We start from the raw sequence: 18,368 nt of genomic DNA, 5'->3' as shown, positions 1-18,368 counted from the left end.
CTTATGGTATTTATTGGATGATTTTTCTGCAGTTATGTGAAGATTCTGATTACTCATTTTTAATAGTGCTAATGAAGGCATTAGCATGGTAAACACAATGCAATGACTGTATAATAAGACATTTTATAATGAATAATACAAAAGACAAAACACTATTAAATCAGCATGTCACAAAAACTTGTGTTCAGTAAATAATGAATGCCAGTTTTTATCCATCTTTTTTTCTCTTTGGTGGCATATTTATACGGTGATAAGTATTGTTGTCTCAAAGGTTTACATATCTGGCTCTATTTCCTATACTATTCACTAACTACGGTCAGTTTACACATTCTCCTGTGGGTTTGGTCTGAATATTCAAAATCCTGCATTATTACAAGGATGCACTTAAGGGTACTTGTCAACTAAGCTCAGTATGAAGGAGTGTGGAAGTTCCTTTGTGATCCTTATTACAAAGTGCTGTCCACACTAAAGCTTATTTCTGCCTTGAAGAGCTGTTATGGCTTCACACAAACCCATATTGAAGACAGCAGCTTCAGAACATAGAAGGAAAGAAGGAGGAATATGTGCCAAAATTTGTTTTTAAATTCATTTCACTTCATCTAGTTCTAGTTGTTTCAGATTCTTATTTTGTGATATGTCAATCAGTTATTCATGTTAAATAAGAATAAATAAATAACCTTTCTGAAGTATGGGAGTGTCATTTGGCCATTTACTTTATCTTATTAAGCAATGAGGATGGGCTTTATGGATTAATGTACTGTTGCTGTTATTTTTACATTTACACATATAGTCTAAATGCATTTTTATAGTCAACAGTGCAATTTATTTAAATAACCTGTTCACTATGAACAGTACCACATAGGTTACGCAGAAGTACAAAAGGAGTTGTTGTATTCGTAAAACAGTGCAATTTTACCAGAAAACAGTAGCCTATCAACAACAAATAAAAATTAAAACACATATAAGTCAATAAATGAGTACAATTCAGTTATACATTTTAATACATAAGGCAGAATGCAGAGGCTCTTTAATTTTCCAGACTGTCCTTTATCGATTTGTTTGAAATCAAAATGCATCCAAACTCCAGGGCTTTAAAATGATATCCATCTTCGATGACGCTCCTTTTTATGTTTCTTGTCTTATTGTCACTAATGAGCCAGCATCTTTTTTCTATAAAGCACTATAACTATGAATAAGGTCAAAACCTATACAATCATAGTTCAGATTATTTCACAAAATAATTTTTAGAGCTTTGGAAAGCTAGCAGAGTGTTGGCCAAACTTCTTTGTTCCTAATCGATCCATTCAGGTGTGGTGATGGTGATGCCCAGGGCAAGAGTTCTCAGTGGCAGTCCTGGGGGCCCATGATGGCTTCAGGTTTTGTTTCACCCAGATTCATAATCAGTGACAACACCTGATAACACTGATCTCAGTTAATTACCTGGTATTTCTTTTTCCTCTTCTCGTATTCTACATTAAGAAAGCAATGTTTGCTCCCTTCATTGTATCTTAATAATGACAACCAGCAGAGCAGACAGCCAGGCAAACAACACTGAATAATCAAAGGCTGCAACTACTTTAGTGTTAGACTCACCAATTAGAACGTAATGAATTAAACAATTAGAACACCCGGCAAAAAATAGAAAGAAAATCAAGATGAAAATATTATTAAAAAGAAAATAAAACCTTCTCATAATACATTTTTATATTTTATATATATATATATATATATATATATATATATATATATATATATATATATATATATATATATAAATTTTTTAACCTTAGTTTTCTGATTTCTACATTTTTACCAAAACACAGAATCTTGCAAATAACACATCACTTAATTAGCCCAGGAGTCCAATTAAAAATTGAAGCTGGTTGGAACAAAAACCTGCAGCCACTGTGGGCCCCCAGGACCGACATTGAGAACCCCTGGCCTGGGGGCTGTTTAGTGTTGTAGTGTTTATGTATTCTTTATGCTTCCATTCATTTTTGAAAAATTAACATGTCAATTGCTACTTCTTGATTACATTTTATCAATACAAGGTGCTCAGATCCATTGTTTAAAATTTGGTGTTTCAGCGTTGTGAGCCAGTTACAGAAAGTGAATACTGTTACATTCCTAGTCAGATTTTTTTGATGTGCACCTAATCTAGAATTGGAAACAATTTGGACTGACCAAAGACAGCTACAGATTATAAACATATGTACTTTTTAGTGCAGTTTATAAAAATTTGTTCATGCAAAGATTAATATAATAGATGTGTTAAATTACATTTGAAATTTAAAAAACATATTGAAATATATTATGGAGTTGAGTCTTAGTTTTTTAAATGAAAAAAATATTTTTATTTAACTAGACATAAACAATTAGTTTAAAACAGGAAGTTGGTTTATTGTAAAAAATGATAGCATTATGCATTTCATGTAGCAGTTTAAAGCATAATGGCAGTATTGATGATATTAATATTTATGAAGCAGCTATTTAACTGGATTATAAGAGAAACAACTTCAGCATGCATGGAAGCAGTGAGAACGGACAAAATGCCTCTGGAGAATCAAGTACTGTATGAAAAGATGCTGATGGACAATAATTGCTGCAGAGTGTAAATAAAAATTGTTAGTTTTATATCTTTGAATGGAGAAACATTAATGATAAACAGATGTGTCTGTAATTACCAGTTGTGCTACATTTTTATATTTACATCCTTCTCCATGGCTAATAAAAATATAATATTTTCAAATACACCCAAGTATTGATAAAACACTTAAAACATTTTTAAACTCAAGAGTTTTTTAAATCATAGCCAAAACAAATGCAAATCTTAAATTCATGCAGCCCATCTTAACAGAGTTAGCTATAGGGTTTCTTTTAAGATTTAATTACTTGCAGTTTTCTTCATCACACTTTAATGAATTCATAGTAAGTATCGTAGGCCTGTTATTCCAGACTGTGACACAGCTGGTGAACTTTATCATCCTACGAATATTGTGTTCTTTGCAGCCATTGCTGGAAGGTTGCTTGGTGCAAAAGGTGTCATTACAACGGGTGAATGCAAAGTCTGTCCAGTAGTGTCTTTATCAGTATTACCTTTTATTTCAAAATGACAAAACACTATTGTTAACTAATATTTTGTTTTCTGAAACTCCAGAAGATTGCAGGTGGCTTTCAGGCTATTTGTAAATATATTTTAACATAAAACTAGAGTTTCAGTTTTAGTTTCATTTAATTTTTGCTGCTTTTGTAACTGATATGGACCCGCTTACAGTAAATACTTTTCTCGTGAATTTAAAAATAGATTAAATATCTGCAACTAACATTGGCCTGGCATACAAAATTCATGCAATTACTTAACAGTCACATTGTCCACAATTAAAGCATTATGGAAAAAACATATAGGAAAGCCAGAGGCCCAAATTCTTCACTTTCAGTTATTGAAAAGATTGGTAGTAAAGCCCATTTTTAATGTCTTTCCCATACATCAGGATACTGACACTGAAAAATCTATTCACTTAACTTGATGGGCTCTGTATGCTGTATATTTTAAACAGGGGATAGATAATATAAGAAAGCAGCAAAAGTCCATAGTATTTGTTTTTAGATTTTGTTAACCTTAAATCGTGATGCCGTGTAATTGAGGCTATTGATAAAGAACACAGAGGTCATGTACTTCTTTAACTAATTTCTCACATGTGAGGACTGATTTTTAAAAATGAAGAATGTAACCACAGCTTCGTGGTATCCCCTGCTACTGTATTTAGATGATTTCTACATTTTTTGTTTTTTGCATTTCCACAGCTATCTGGATGGAAACCAGTTCAACGCTGTGCCAGCAGAACTTTCAACCTTTAAATTTCTTCAGCTTGTGTAAGTTACCAAAATAAGGCAAATATAATGAATGATGTATAAAAGTAAATATAACTAACAAATAACGGACTTTTGAAAAGCAAATTGCTCCAAGTTATAAAAAAATTATTTGAGGCCCTGTTTATTAAAAAATTTCAATTATTATTATTGTTTATGTTAATCTCCAGCACCTATGGAAATATAATTTATTAATCTTTTGTATTTGAAACATTTCAGCAATTATAAAGCCAACAAAAAGGCAATGTGTAAAGAGTTAGGAAAACTCAAGTTTATATAGAAATATTATGGTATGCATACAATAAATAACAAAAATGGTAGGCAACGAGAACCTCTGGGATTGAACTCTCTACAAATAAAAATAGGAGAGTTCATGATGGTCTACGTATCAACTCTTTTAATACTGAACCCTTCCTCTTCAGTTATCTATAGCAAAGTAGCACTGCACAATGGACAGAGGAGCAGAGTTTGAGGGTGTAATCCCACTTTTAACTTCCCCTTATGTACTTTCGTAAGTTGCTGAAACCACAATTAAATTGCCGTATCTGTTACTTGTATTTAACAGTGATAAACTTCATTGTACAAATTGTTTAGATACGACCACACCATATAAGTAGCTATGATCTCCAATTACCCTGTACTTTATGGCTTTGTGAGAAACTGTTTTTAAAAATGTTCCGTTCTAAGTATGTACTGTATTGTAGTTTGTGTACCTACATTACGATTTTTTTTCCTTTAATTACAGGGATCTGAGCAACAACAAAATCAACTCTCTAACAAACTCGTCTTTCACCAACATGAGTCAGCTTACAACACTGTAAGACATATTTTCTAATAATACTACAGGCATTGTATGGTCCCCATTAGATTTTTTTCATGTTTCTTCAGTGACTCTTGCCTAAAGATCTTTAAATTCAAGACAGCATTTTCCATCTGACAGCATTATAATATCACAAGAGATTGTTTCACCTTGTATCAGATTAGCTGCAATTTCAGTAGTAAATCAATTTGCATTTGTTGAATTTGATGCTCAATAGTAAAACAATAGATTAGCTATGGGATTCCAATATAATCTGAAATTAATTTTCCTTATGTTTTATGGTGAGTGCCTTAAGCAAAATTATCATTATTAAAATTATGGAAACACAACTTTAACGTTTGTAAAATATTTTAATGTGGTTCTACAGTATATATGAATACTTCTAGATAGTTGTGATACACATAGATTGTTATAGGTATTATAGTTCTATTCACCACAATGACGAGGAAGCAGATGAATTCTTATGTAATATATACAGTACATTATTTATTTCACATTCATGCTGTAATATGTACATTATTTCACATTCTTTAAAAATCCCCAAAATTTTCAATACAAGTTTAAAATTGTATTATAGTAGATGCTATAATTTATTTTTTAATGGCTAATTAACTGGTGAGCATTGTATGTTTGTTATAACAGTTGTGAGTGCTGTGATTCTGTGGTGCTTAAAATACTTCAAACTGAACTTACTTTGAATGCTCACTTTCTTAGTCTTTATATTAAACTTCTAAATACTTAAACTCTCAATCTTTATATCATAAAGGGACTCGAGAGGCAGGGGAATGTTTGGTATTCAAGATAGTGGAGGTAACAACAGCAAATCTTGGAACAGTCACTTAAAGGAATATTCCACTCAGACATGATTTTATGTGCTACTTATCCCATGTGGTTTGTAGTGATGACTGAGAAAACATTTTTACTCTCAAATTTTCATGCAGAATGGGGATAAAAAAAAAGTTTTACATATTATAACCCAATGGTGGCCAATGCTGTACAATAACCAAAAATAATCGAAAAACATTCATGGAAAAGAAGAAAAAAATCTCATATTACTTGTGCCACAAACCACATGTCAGTTATCCAGTCATATGCTCGAAATGTACAAAACTTGTGCATTTTTTCTAAAATCATTAAATAGATACTTTGAGAAAAATCAGCATACATCATAAACAGAAACCTGAAGTTCCATTGGAAATGCCTTTTTGAATTGAAGATAAGACACTTTATCAGAGAATGAAGCTGAGAGGCCGAACTTCAGTTCAAAAAGGCAACCCCAAGGGGACTTGAGTCTCCTCTTTATGATTGGTGTTGATCTTTCGGAAATGATCTATTTAATGATATTTCAGCAGAAATTGCATGTGTTTTGTACATTTTTAGCAGTGAATTATGTGATATGATTGATTTGAAATTATTTCTTCTTTTTTCCCATGGACATTTTTCACATCTTTTGCCATTGTCACTATTGGCGTATATTGTATCATAATTTTTTTTTCTTCATTCTGGATGAAAACATGAGGTTAAACATTTTCTCAGTCATTACTACAAACTACATGGGGTAAGGAACGTATAAAAATATCATTTGAGTCCAGCAATCCTTTAACACCAAAAACGCACTTAATTTCCTGCTGCTTATTTTCTCCAGCCATTTCTTTTAGCAGAGTTTCCTGTAGCTTCTACCTTATGTAGAACAACAGCTATAGGACCATCTTAGCATAAACTTTTTAAGATGGACTGGACTGGTAGGGTTGGCAGAGATACATATATAGTGATGTGTGGCCGCTCCAGAAGAATAAGAGAAAGTGATCACTAATTTCTCCACACAGTCTTCAAGATGTCCAAATTTAGTAGTACCTATCCATCCATCCATTTTCTAACCCGCTGAATCCGAATAGGGTCACGGGGGTCTGCTGGAGCCAATCCCAGCCAACACAGGGCAGGAACCAATCCTGGGCAGGGTGCCAACCCACCGCAGAGTAGTACCTATTTAATTTTTTACAGAAAAAAACAATAGAGAAAGATTAAGGTGGCCCAGCTTAATTCTTTGAATAGGACAGTATAACATTTCCTCAATACAGGACAGTAGGGAGTTGTTATGATAGGTGTTCCCTTTAAATTTTTCTCAGGCTTCCAAATTAGTGGTTTTATTTTGAAGTTCATTCTTTTTTATAGACTATTCTGATGCCAGTTTGTTTTGGTGATTGGCATTGCGATTTTGCGAAGTTTGCATTGACTTTACCGTGGAATTCTATCCATTGATACTCTGAGTCGTCGCCGCTTATGCCATCATCAGGTGCACCAGTATAAAGGTCCACCAAACAGTCATTCAGTACCCAAGATTAGACCAAATATAGTGAATCCACTTTTAACAATTTTGATTACAGGTTTCTTGATGCAAGTTCTACCTTTCTCTTTGATTTTAGGTTTGTGATATAGGTCTGATGATTCTCTCTTTTAACTTATGGTTTTGACTCTGGCTTTTCCCTATTTACTCTGTTTTTTCTATAGTTTCTCACTCTCTATTTTGAACTGACTGCCTGTTTTGTAGTCAGTACAGGAGTAGCATATCGTTAGCATTCAACATTTACATATATTCAAACAAAATTGCATGTTCAATTAATTTGTTAGGTTCTATTAGCTATACAGAAGTTCTGTATGTTAATACATTCTTGTTTATCATGGCGCCACAGGGTGGTGAGATGTACCATGTTGATTGTACATGCAAATAAGAATTTCAACATACTCTGTAGGGCGGCACAGTGGTGCAGTGGGTAGCGCTGCTGCCTCGCAGTTAGGAGACCTGGGTTCGGTTCCCGGGTCCTCCCTGCGTGGAGTTTGCATGTTCTCCCCGTGTCTGTGTGGGTTTCCTCCCACAGTCCAAAGACATGCTGGTTAGGTGCATTGGCGATTCTGAATTGTCCCTAGTGTGTGTGGGTGTGTGTGTGTGGATGTGTGTGTGTGTGTGTGGGTGTGTGTGCATGCATGCATGCCCTGAGGTGGCGCCCTGCCCGGGGTTTGTTTCCTGCCTTGCGCCCTGTGTTGGCTGGAATTGGCTCCGGCAGACCCCCATGACCCTTTAGTTAGGATATATTGGTTGGATAATGGATGGATGGCACATACTCTGTACACATGGCACCACTAACTATTACCTCCCTCTCTGGTCCTTAAGCCCTAGGATTTTTGGCTTTCTAAGAATTCTGTTTTCATGCTTAAATAATATTTGTACTGAAAATATAATCTTTACAAAATTAACAAAATAAACATTATATTCCATTAACTCATAATCTTTCATTTTATTTAGAAATTTTTAGGCTTTTAAAATGTTCAAAGTTCTTAAGATTACTCAAGTTATATATCTCTAAGATTATGGGTACTAAGCTAAGACACCAATGTTTGTTTAGCAACAGAAGTATAAATAAGAATTACTGTCATCATGGACACATGCGTTGTATACATTATGTTTTACATATTTTGTCTATCGTTCTTTTCAACGCACAGTAATGCTTGAAATTGTTTTATAGTACAATGATGAATTGTTCTTTAATGGTCAAGTAACTAAACTATTGCTGTATTTTACTTTATTTTTTAATAGAATCCTAAGTTACAATTCCCTGCGCTGCATCCCACCACTTGCCTTTAAAGGATTACGATCCCTGAGGCTGCTGTAAGTTTGTAAAAATGTTGCATATTATTCTATTTCCAACTGTACAGTATCTCCATGGAATTTACAAAATTTATTTTTAAAAAGTTACTGTTATTTTTGAAATCCTGTTTAAACAATCTAACAGCCTTAACATGCAGACCTCTCAGTTGTACAAAAGCTAAATTAAAGGCATGAGTATGAGTATTTTGAATTGCTCAGATATTATAAATTAAGAAAGAGGGTTAACATTTACTTTACCTTCAAAATGGTGGAACAGTGGTTAGTACTACTGCCTCAAAGTACAGGAGAGCCATGTTTTTTCCACTAGTTAGTGTTCTTCTAATGTTAACATGAGATATTCTATGAGTTTTTTCTTTCATTTCTAGGATGTGTGCTATTTTAATTACTGTGTTCAATTTGGCATGGTTTAGATACAAATATCACTATACTGTACCTAGCACTGAACTTGTATAGGGTTGATTTCTGCCAATGTTACTAAGAAAGACATCTATGAATCTGAGATGGAAAAAGTGCTTTAATAAAAGAGAGAAAAAAAATGTCATACAACTTGATTATGCAAAATTTCCTATTAACTTGGCTATTTTACAACATTGAGCAGAAATTTTTAAGTGACCAGGGTAGTATTTTTAGCCACAATGGTAAGGAAATGTTTTTGCTGTATGCAGCCAATCCATTATTTAAGGTTGAAGGTGTATTACAGTCGTTTTACCGGGCTGCTCTGTGATTGACAGCGGACAGTAAACTTTGTTACAATGGTATCAAAAATGACACTTTGTTAATTGTTACTTCAGTCGTTTTGGCATGCGCACTATATGTTTTGTTACCAGTAAATTCTTCAAAAGGGAGTTCATCAACAAAGAAACATGAAAAATAAGATTTAATAAAAAAAATAATAATAGTAATAATTATAATTAATAATTCATTACTTGACACCCAAAAACTCTGTACAAAGACATTTTAAAGACAAATCATTAAAATAAATGTGCCAATCCACTTTCACTGTTCTGTGAAAAAAAAAAGTCCCTTGCCTGTCATGGCCACCCATTTAATTTGGGGGAGGATCTCATATTTCAAAAGGGAAACCAATGCTGTTGCTAATACTGTGGACTTTTTTGATTTTATGTACTTTGAGATATGCTTGGGTCAGATGTGAGCAAAATGCCAGTATATTGTACAAGTGAGTTTATTTCTCAGTGCTTCAAGTAGCACATTTCAGGCCAAGTGAAAGGGTTACTAGGTTAACTTCAACTTCAGGACCTAATATGTCTTTAATTTTTGACACACATTCCACCAGTGCTGTTGCAGTTTAAAGGAAGACCACACACAATAAGTGAGGTCACTGCTCTCTCTTTTGAGCTTTGAACATTAAAAAAGACCTACTATAATTGTACTTTGAAGAATAGTAGATGGGAATGGTACCGGAACTGTAATGCCTCTGATTGCAACTCCATACAACAGATATTGCGCACTGTGCAGATAATCATTGGGACTTCTCTCCCTTCTGTCATGGACATGTTCACAAAGAACTGCATCCATAAGGCCTCAAGCACAGTGAGGGATCCCGTCCACCATCTGTTTTCATTGATTCCATCTGGCAGAAGGTATTAGAGTCTGCACACCAACACTGCCAGACTGAACAATGGGTTCTTCCCACAGGTAATCAGGCACCTAAACACAATGCTACCTAAGTCCCTGTGTGTGCACACTTACCATAGGTTCATATCTAAATTGCTGCTCTGGTCGGATTTCCTTTTTCATCTATACCAATTGCTGTTTGTCAATATTGTGTCAGTGTGTTCAGCTGTTATTTCTTGTTCTGCTCTTCCTTATGTAAAATTGTCCACCCCTTTGTATTGTAATTTATTTTTGTATTTAATTTTGTTGGTCCTTTGTAAAAGTGACAATGACAATAAACATCTATCTATCTATCTATCTATCTATCTATCTAAATAGTGGACTGTGGCCTAGGGAAACATAATTAATATCACTATATAACATACTAATGACAATGAACCCCACTAACTTGACTTGACTGGAGGAAACACAAGTGTTCTATGTGCATTATCATTCAAATTGTTCTACAGTTTAATTTTTAATACTTTTAGATCCAAAATGAGTGATTTAATTAACAATTACAGCAGTACTATATTTCTTCTTGAGATGTCTAATTTATCTGTATTCATTAGTTTAATTTTTTATGCACTATTTGAGCAGTAAAAAATAACCAATTTCATCTATTTTTAGTATCTTGCACCCCCACTTTCACAGTTTTTGGCTAACCTGCATTTGTACCTTTCCAAGATATCAATGCCTGTTCTGATTAACTGCTACCTACCTAGCCCAGTAAGTACATGCCTATATGAGCCAAAAGGCATCTTTTTTCAGCGTTAACCTATGCCATATGTGGCACAAGGCAGGAGTGTAGAGGCTTGGTTTACACTGATCTCATATAATATATTTTGTGGAATGGAATCCTGTCTTTACCGATGTAGTTTGTTTCAATGTATACAGTTAAATTAAGATTAATTCAAGCTGTAGATAGAAGCTTATTCACATGACATGATAGATCACTGCCTATGCTCTAGGTAGGCAGTATGATGTTCAAAACATTCTGCCACTGGTTCAAACAGGCACACCAATCCCTAATGATTAAGCTCTGGTAGGCACGTCTTCCTCTTGTGTGCTTGTTGTCTTTTGCCTCTTTAGGTGTTTAGTTTTACCCTTGGGGTGCTTCTTGCTACTATGAATTACAATTACATACACCATGCATGGAAAATACAACAAGCAAACATTCACCATTTTGCTTTTTAGGTCAAGAATGAAGAAAAACTTCAAAAATGAGGAGCTATAATTATCTCTATTTTGCCCAACATAAGAGAAGGAAAAAGTAATTTTAGAATTAAATAGTAATTCTGAAACACGTTACATGTTATAAAGATGCAGCCTTCCAGGCAAAACCAGTGTCATAAACACACATTTAACACTCTGTATGTCAGCCCATTGAAGTTTCCTCCACTTTATGATAAACGTATGATAAATATGTGTCATTCTTTTTTGTTTTTGCCATTGTTATTTACAGTGCAATTAAAAAAGTGAATAATGCAAAGAAATCACCTTTGCTAAAATATAAAAACTAATAAATACATAAATAATATATACCTAAACTGGACTGAACCTCTAGTTTCTTAAGGCCCTAAACAAACTAGAAGATACCTTAGTATTTTCAAAACAGGGATGTATAGTATGATTTGTTTAAGCCATGCTGACAGTTTTCTTCTAGTCGTGTTTACACAATGTGTCCTCTTCTCGATTCATCAATACACACTTACTATAACTCTATTGTCCTAAATGACATCGTACATGTTATTTGTGACAAATGAACCACCAATTCAGTGAACATCTATACTAACAACAACAACATTTATTTGTATAGCACGTCTTCATACAAGTGATGTAGCTCAAAGTACTTTATAAAATGAAGAAAGAAAGAAGAAAAATATAAAAATAAGATAAGGCAATACTAAGTAACAAAGAATAAAGTAAGGTCCAATGGACAGGAGGACAGAAAAAAAAACCCCAGAGGGCTCGAGAAAAAAAAAACAAAACCTGCAGGGGTTCCAAGGCCACAAGACCACCCAGCCTCCACTGGGCATAACATCACATACATATTCTCATGTTCAGAGTTGACTTCTTTGCTGCCCAGTAAGCTTGTAGTTGTTATATGGAAGAATACTTAAACTTTTTATCTGCTGTGTAACAGCTGCCAAAAAAGTTGTATGCTATTTATTTTATTATAAAATTAGATAACCATTCTCCAGTGAAGAAATATAGACTTTCTCAGGGTGAACGTTTTATATAGCAATCTGTAACCTTTCTTCCAATTTGTTCATTCTCTCAGCCTGATAAGTCCGAAACAGAATCATGGGGAAACAGAACCAACACAGGATGGGATGCCAGACCATTATAGTGCTCACCCAAACAGTCACATCAAGATAATTTGATGGTGCTTTTCCACAATCATATGCACTTCTTTGGAATGTAGGATAAAACCAGAATACCCTGAGAAATGGAGGTGTCAAATGTACAAAACTACTGTACATAGAATAGAGAAAAGCAACAAAACATACAGTACAGTACCTTGAAAACTGTGGATTATGCGATGAAACGTGTGATGAATCTGGTACTGGCAGTCAGCATGTCCCTGATGCAGACTGCATTGACTATTCACAACACTTACTACTTGGCCACAAAATTGTTCTTAAACCTGCTTGTCCATATTTTGATATTTTATTACTGTCTGCTGATTAGAAGAGGTTTGTGCCCATTTTGGTTAGAATCCTGTATAATATCATTTGAAATAATTATTTACAACACACATCAATTGGAATCGCCAGGAATCAATCCCGATACAATCTGAAAAAAAGAAGGAACCAGACCTCGACAGGATGACAATCCATGTTAGGGCAAATTCATCCACACTGAGAAAGCATATAATCTTCAATAACTATTTATATATTTTTATAATATACTTTATATTTATTTATATTTTATATATCCTATTTATATATGAGAGGAAAGCATAACACCCAGACACTCCCCTGTGTGAACACAGGAAGAAAATGCAAATTCCACAAAGGCAGTGATTGGGAAAAGCTTTGATCCAGGAATTGAACAAAGACTTAGTAGCTATGAAGCAGCAGCCATAATCACTGTTCCACCATGCCATCCATATGTTTTAAAGAACAAAACTAACAGCAAAGTGCAAACTAGCAGTGATTATATGTTTAGTTATTTTTATTACAGCCTCTGAAAGCACTTCTGAGTATGAAAGCAAAAATATTTTTATGATTTCGCCATTAAATTTACCTTTTACCTATACTTATTGACTATAGACTTAAAGAGCAAGTAAATTGGAGGGAATGACGACATTGACTTTTTGCTTAGTTAAAGCTTTTTAAGGTGTTCTACTTCTCTATTCGTTTTTGCTTCTTTTTGGTATATTTCATAAAGCTTGGAATGTTTTTATGAATTAAATTATCTCTGAGACTTTTTTTGGGGAAGAATGTTAATGTTAGTTATTATTAAACAATATTAATAATATGAAAATGCTCTGAAAATGTATTACTACTTTTATTTAGTGATTTTTTTTTTTCTCCAAACCAGGTCTCTCCACGGTAATGAAGTTTCTGAACTGCCAGAAGGTATTTTCAGTGATGTAGCTGCCCTCTCTCACCTGTAAGTAAATGTCATGTATTTATTACAATAACGTTCTTGCTGCCTTCAGCGGGAGCTAATCGTGCAAAGATAAATAATGTTATATCAGGCATTGGCATTGCAACAAGCACAGTATATAAATATCACATCATTGCAAATCCATTGGGCTAGAAAAGTACCATTTAGAAACCTTTGGGAAAAAACTAACCTCTAGCTTTGTGCACAATTTCTGCCTTTATGGTTAGTGTCATTAAAGCTGACACTCTTAATTTTAATAATGGTGTAAGTCATATAACACTATAGTATAACACAGCTTTTTAAAAATGATAATAGCACAAATAGCAGTGGCTGTTCTACTTTGTAAATTAATTACCATACCACTGATACAGCTATGTGGCAGAATAGTAGTTCTCAGTCATGTTGGTATAAATCAATGTGGCATTGTGAGTTATTCTGCAAAATTAACTAAGTGTTGCTTACTTAATGTCGCTATAGTGTGTGTGTTTTCTTCCTTCACTTTGTAATGTATGAGTGAAAGCATCCTATGATGGAGTGATGTTCAGCCCATTTGTTTTTTTTTGTTCTCTTCTCAATGCTATCAGAATAAGATTCAGCTCACAGTGTTTCCCAGTACTAAAGAGAAACATTTATAACAGGGTGGAAAGAGGCCATCATTTGAATACCTGTGTAACAATTTACAAATATTTCATTTTGAATCTGTAAATTATACAAGGTGCTTTGTCATTATTGTGCAGCAAATTAATAAGATGACCATACAGTAAAGATACAGATAATGTGTCCATGTGATTGCTTTATTTTTCAGGATAGTATTTGTAAATGATAGTGGACGCATATAAAAATGGGAATAGCTTTGGAAAAAGAAATGGGTCTCCTACAGTTCAAGTGAAAAATTCAAAAGACATCCTGTGTAAAGCAGTGATGATTATAATGCCTTTCTTTTAACTTTTATTTAACAATCTCAAGTACTTGATACTTCAATCAAGCAAATCTGTTTTTTTTATCTCAACTAATACTGATAAAAGACGGTTAACAGAACATGTTGTGGTATTTCTTTTACAGTCAAAAAAACGGACAGTTTACATTCTGCAGTCTCATCTCTGTCTTAGTTTTATTGAAAAGTAACCCATGACCTTAAAGGGGATCTGTGTAATCAGAAATACTGCCTGAAGTTTAAGCTTGGAAAGTAATTTAATAATCAGGCACATTTAATATACATGTGCATCACCTGCTTTGGGTTAAGGGTCACAGAGACACTGAAGTAACTTTGGGAAAATCAGACAGGAACCAAGCTCTTAAATTAGAATGCCAAAGTATAGACCAGGGGTGTTGAGCTCCGGGCCTGGGGGGCCGCAGTGGCTGCAGGTTTTCATTCTCACCCTTTTCCTAATCAGTCATCAGTTTTTACGGCTAATTAAATTATGTTTCCCTTCATTTTAATAGCCCTGTTTTTAAGGATTCAGTGCTCTGAATTGATTTTTTTCTTCATGAAATGAAAGCCAAACAGAAATGAGACACGAAACAACCCAACAGATGACCAGCTAAATAGAGGCTTCAAACTCCAACCAATTTCACTCGAATCACTTTCTTAATAAGAAGCCAATTCTTGCTGTTAATTAAACTCATTATTTAATTCCATGGCTTGTTGCTGCTCTCATTCTGCCACAGCAGACAATTCTAAAACTGTTGACTGTCGAAATGTTTTGGTGACCTGAGAGATCAACCCTACTGAGACCTTCACCTTTCTTTATTTTTAGGTGAGCTGGTCATATGGCAGCTTGTTTTGTGTCTCACTATTATTTGTCTGCCAATTAAGGAAAAAGAAACAACAAAGGGGCCTGAGTCAAGTTAATTAAAATTAAGGCAAAAGAAGTTAAATAGCAGCACAAACTGGTCACTAATTTAGAAGAAGGTTAGAATGAAAACCTGCAGCCACTACAGCCCTCCAGGACCGGATTTTGACATCCGTGGTGTAGACCATATATTGAAAGATATAGAGCTTTCAGATTACATAGACAGGCAATTCTAAAATCTATTCCGGGATAATAGATACCACAGAAGTAACTGTTATGTAGTTTTTAGAAAAGTTGCTAACTTGATAAACTAACCTGACAAACTGAAAGTAGAAATTACCGCTCAAAAATATCTCAAATATTAACAGCACAAAATGTATTTACTTTTTTAATATAAAATTGACAATGCAAGATCCCAGATTTCACAATTACCGTATGTGACAGACTTAGTATTACTGGATCATACCATATATCTCATCTTATGCCCACTATCTTAGTCATTTTGTCTTTATATCAGAGCTGGAACTCTTAGTTTCTAAAATGAAACCTTCTACCTGTGCCTAAGACCTAACTGCTCTAACTAAAATTCAATTGCTGTTCTGACAGTACTTATTCTTAATATTATCAATAGATCTTTTTTGTCAGGCATAGCTCTCTTGTGCAAAAAAAAAAAGTTAATAATAATAATAATCAGAGCTAGACACAACTATATTGAATTGTAATAGACCTATATAAACACAACCATGTATTATTATTACCGTACATATTAAACAATTTATATAAAATAGCAAACTGTAAAAACATTTAATTGTACACAATGATGAATTGTTTAGCCATTTATTGACTCTTTTCACTATTACCTGAGTAAGTTGACTGGTGTGTGCCAGTTTGCAGTGAAGATATGGCATAAGATTTAAGGTAAATGAAAAGGTTTCTGAAATATCAAACCTTAATTAACTCAGATGTACACTGTGAAAAAAGAATATTCAAAGAAAATACAGAATTTGGGTATTAAAGAGGACTGATTAATAATTATATCACAACACTGACAAGATGCGTCAGGCAAAGATGAGTCACCCAAAGACCAGACATTCTGTTATTCAAATGAGCAGCTTCAGATCGAGGTACAGGTGCTACTGTAAAAATGGCAACCCTACAATGTCGCAAACAGAATTATATGTAGTGCTGCAAAGGCAAGCAAACCTTTTAAGGATAGTGAGCCACCTAAAAGATCTATGTAAAGAGCAAAGAATTTATTCTAGAACTCTGCTTCTGTCTTACACTGGTTTCAGAAACAGGTCAAAAGAAGACCTATCATTCAATTTATCAAGTGTCAGGTGTTGAAGAGGCAGCAGTGGTCTTGCTTAGCTCTTCTGAGGAGTTGCTGGAGAGTCTCAGGGTAGTGATCTGCGATCAAGTGACTATTTGCAGCATCAGTACTGGAAAGAAGACAGCTAAAAGAGTGCTACTTCTACAGCTCTACCAATGTTTCTCCATCTGCTAAGGACCACCTGCCTGGTTTTCCAGATACCAGAGAAGGTTCCAGTACATCTGCATCTCTAGTAAAGGAAGTTTGCCCGCTCAGTAGTTCACAAAAGTGTAGTGTTTAATACCTTTGTTGTATTACATGACAGCGCAGCACTCAGCATCATGGTTGTTCCATCTGACAATGCAGCATCCAACATCCTTTTTGTACCACCTAACAATGAAGTGTTAAAGACCCCTGCTGATATGCTTTTATCACTGGCCGCATGACTGCCGCAGTTTTGAAGACTTGTGCACTGTTTAAAAAGTAACAAGTGGTTACTGGAGACAGTGACTTTGAAGAAAGGGCTATGCAACAGTACTGATGAGTTGCATGAGCCAGGGATGAGTCGCCCGGAGTACTAAGTGGCATTCCATCATTCAAATAAGCTGCTTCAAAGCTAGCACCAGGTGTGTCTTTAAAAACAGGAAGTCTGCATTGCTGCAAACCGTGAGCAGTCCTTCTAATGACAGAGACCCGCTTAAAAGAGCCATGTAAAGAGAAGAGAATTCTTTCTGCCACTCAGCGCCGGCACCAGCACTGCATTGTCAAAAAGCACTGACTAATGGAAGAGTATAAACAATCCAGACTGCTTTAAATCTTTGAAACCACAGTAGAATACATTATTAGAAAACTGAGAAAACATTACAAAAAGCTAAATCCTTGTAGATAAGGTCTTCTTTGAAAAACTGAGTGTCCAGGCAAAAGTCAGTGCATTTACATGCACATACATAATCAAGTAATTTGAATAACCCGGGTAAGGCAGAAACCTGGTTTCTTAATAATACACATTTACATGCGCAAGTAATCTTCTGGAGTTCTCCTTTTGCAAAACGCAACAATGTAATTAAACTACGCAAAAAAAGTTAAACATCATTGTGAATCAGAACATAACCTTGATGCCTGTGATTTCTTGTATTTTATAAACGTGTTTAGTCAAATTGGTATAGGTTTCTGTTGATGTTGTAACCTGTGGAAAAATAAAATCAGTTTAATCAATCTGGTGTATGTGACAAAAGCCACACAAGGCCTGTCTTGTCTATAAGTGCATATGACAAGTGCAACTTCCTGTTTTTCCTAACAGACAAAAAACCACAAGTGACCAACTGATGAACTTTAAAAATGTTGTAAATGCTGATCCAAGCAAATTGTTGTAAAGATGTAATGTTTTGAAATTCTTGTGCAACTAAAGTCATAAGACAAAGCTTTGCCCTATAAAAGATTTGGGACACCGACCCCTCGGGGCAGATGAAGGGCAGGTGTCCTAGGACTGTGCTTCTCTGTCATCTTACCTTTGCCTGGTGTGTATTAATAAAAGATTTTTTACTAACTTTAATTATATCTCTCTGTCTTCAGTCACAAGAAACGACACTATAGAAAAAGTGTCCACAAACCTCTAAGGGGTGCAACTGCATCCCAAACCACAGACACAGCAATACCCAAAAGAATTCCAGGTTCAAATAA

At 34.6% G+C, this 18,368-nt stretch overlaps 1 protein-coding gene across 1 annotated transcript in view; it reads left to right on the top strand.

Annotated features, from left to right (window-relative positions):
• LOC120542482 (slit homolog 1 protein-like) overlaps nt 1-18,368 on the top strand; it is a 349,841-nt gene that overhangs the window by 288,103 nt on the left and 43,370 nt on the right. The window contains exons 22-25 of the mRNA XM_039774990.1: nt 3,805-3,873; nt 4,616-4,687; nt 8,283-8,354; nt 13,518-13,589. Coding sequence (XP_039630924.1) covers nt 3,805-3,873; nt 4,616-4,687; nt 8,283-8,354; nt 13,518-13,589 — 285 coding nt within the window. The remainder of the gene's footprint in view (nt 1-3,804; nt 3,874-4,615; nt 4,688-8,282; nt 8,355-13,517; nt 13,590-18,368) is intronic.

The sequence above is a fragment of the Polypterus senegalus genome, chromosome 1 (assembly GCF_016835505.1).
Source record: "Polypterus senegalus isolate Bchr_013 chromosome 1, ASM1683550v1, whole genome shotgun sequence".
In the NCBI taxonomy this organism is placed as follows: domain Eukaryota; kingdom Metazoa; phylum Chordata; class Cladistia; order Polypteriformes; family Polypteridae; genus Polypterus; species Polypterus senegalus.
This window is presented reverse-complemented; position numbering and strand designations above follow the sequence as displayed.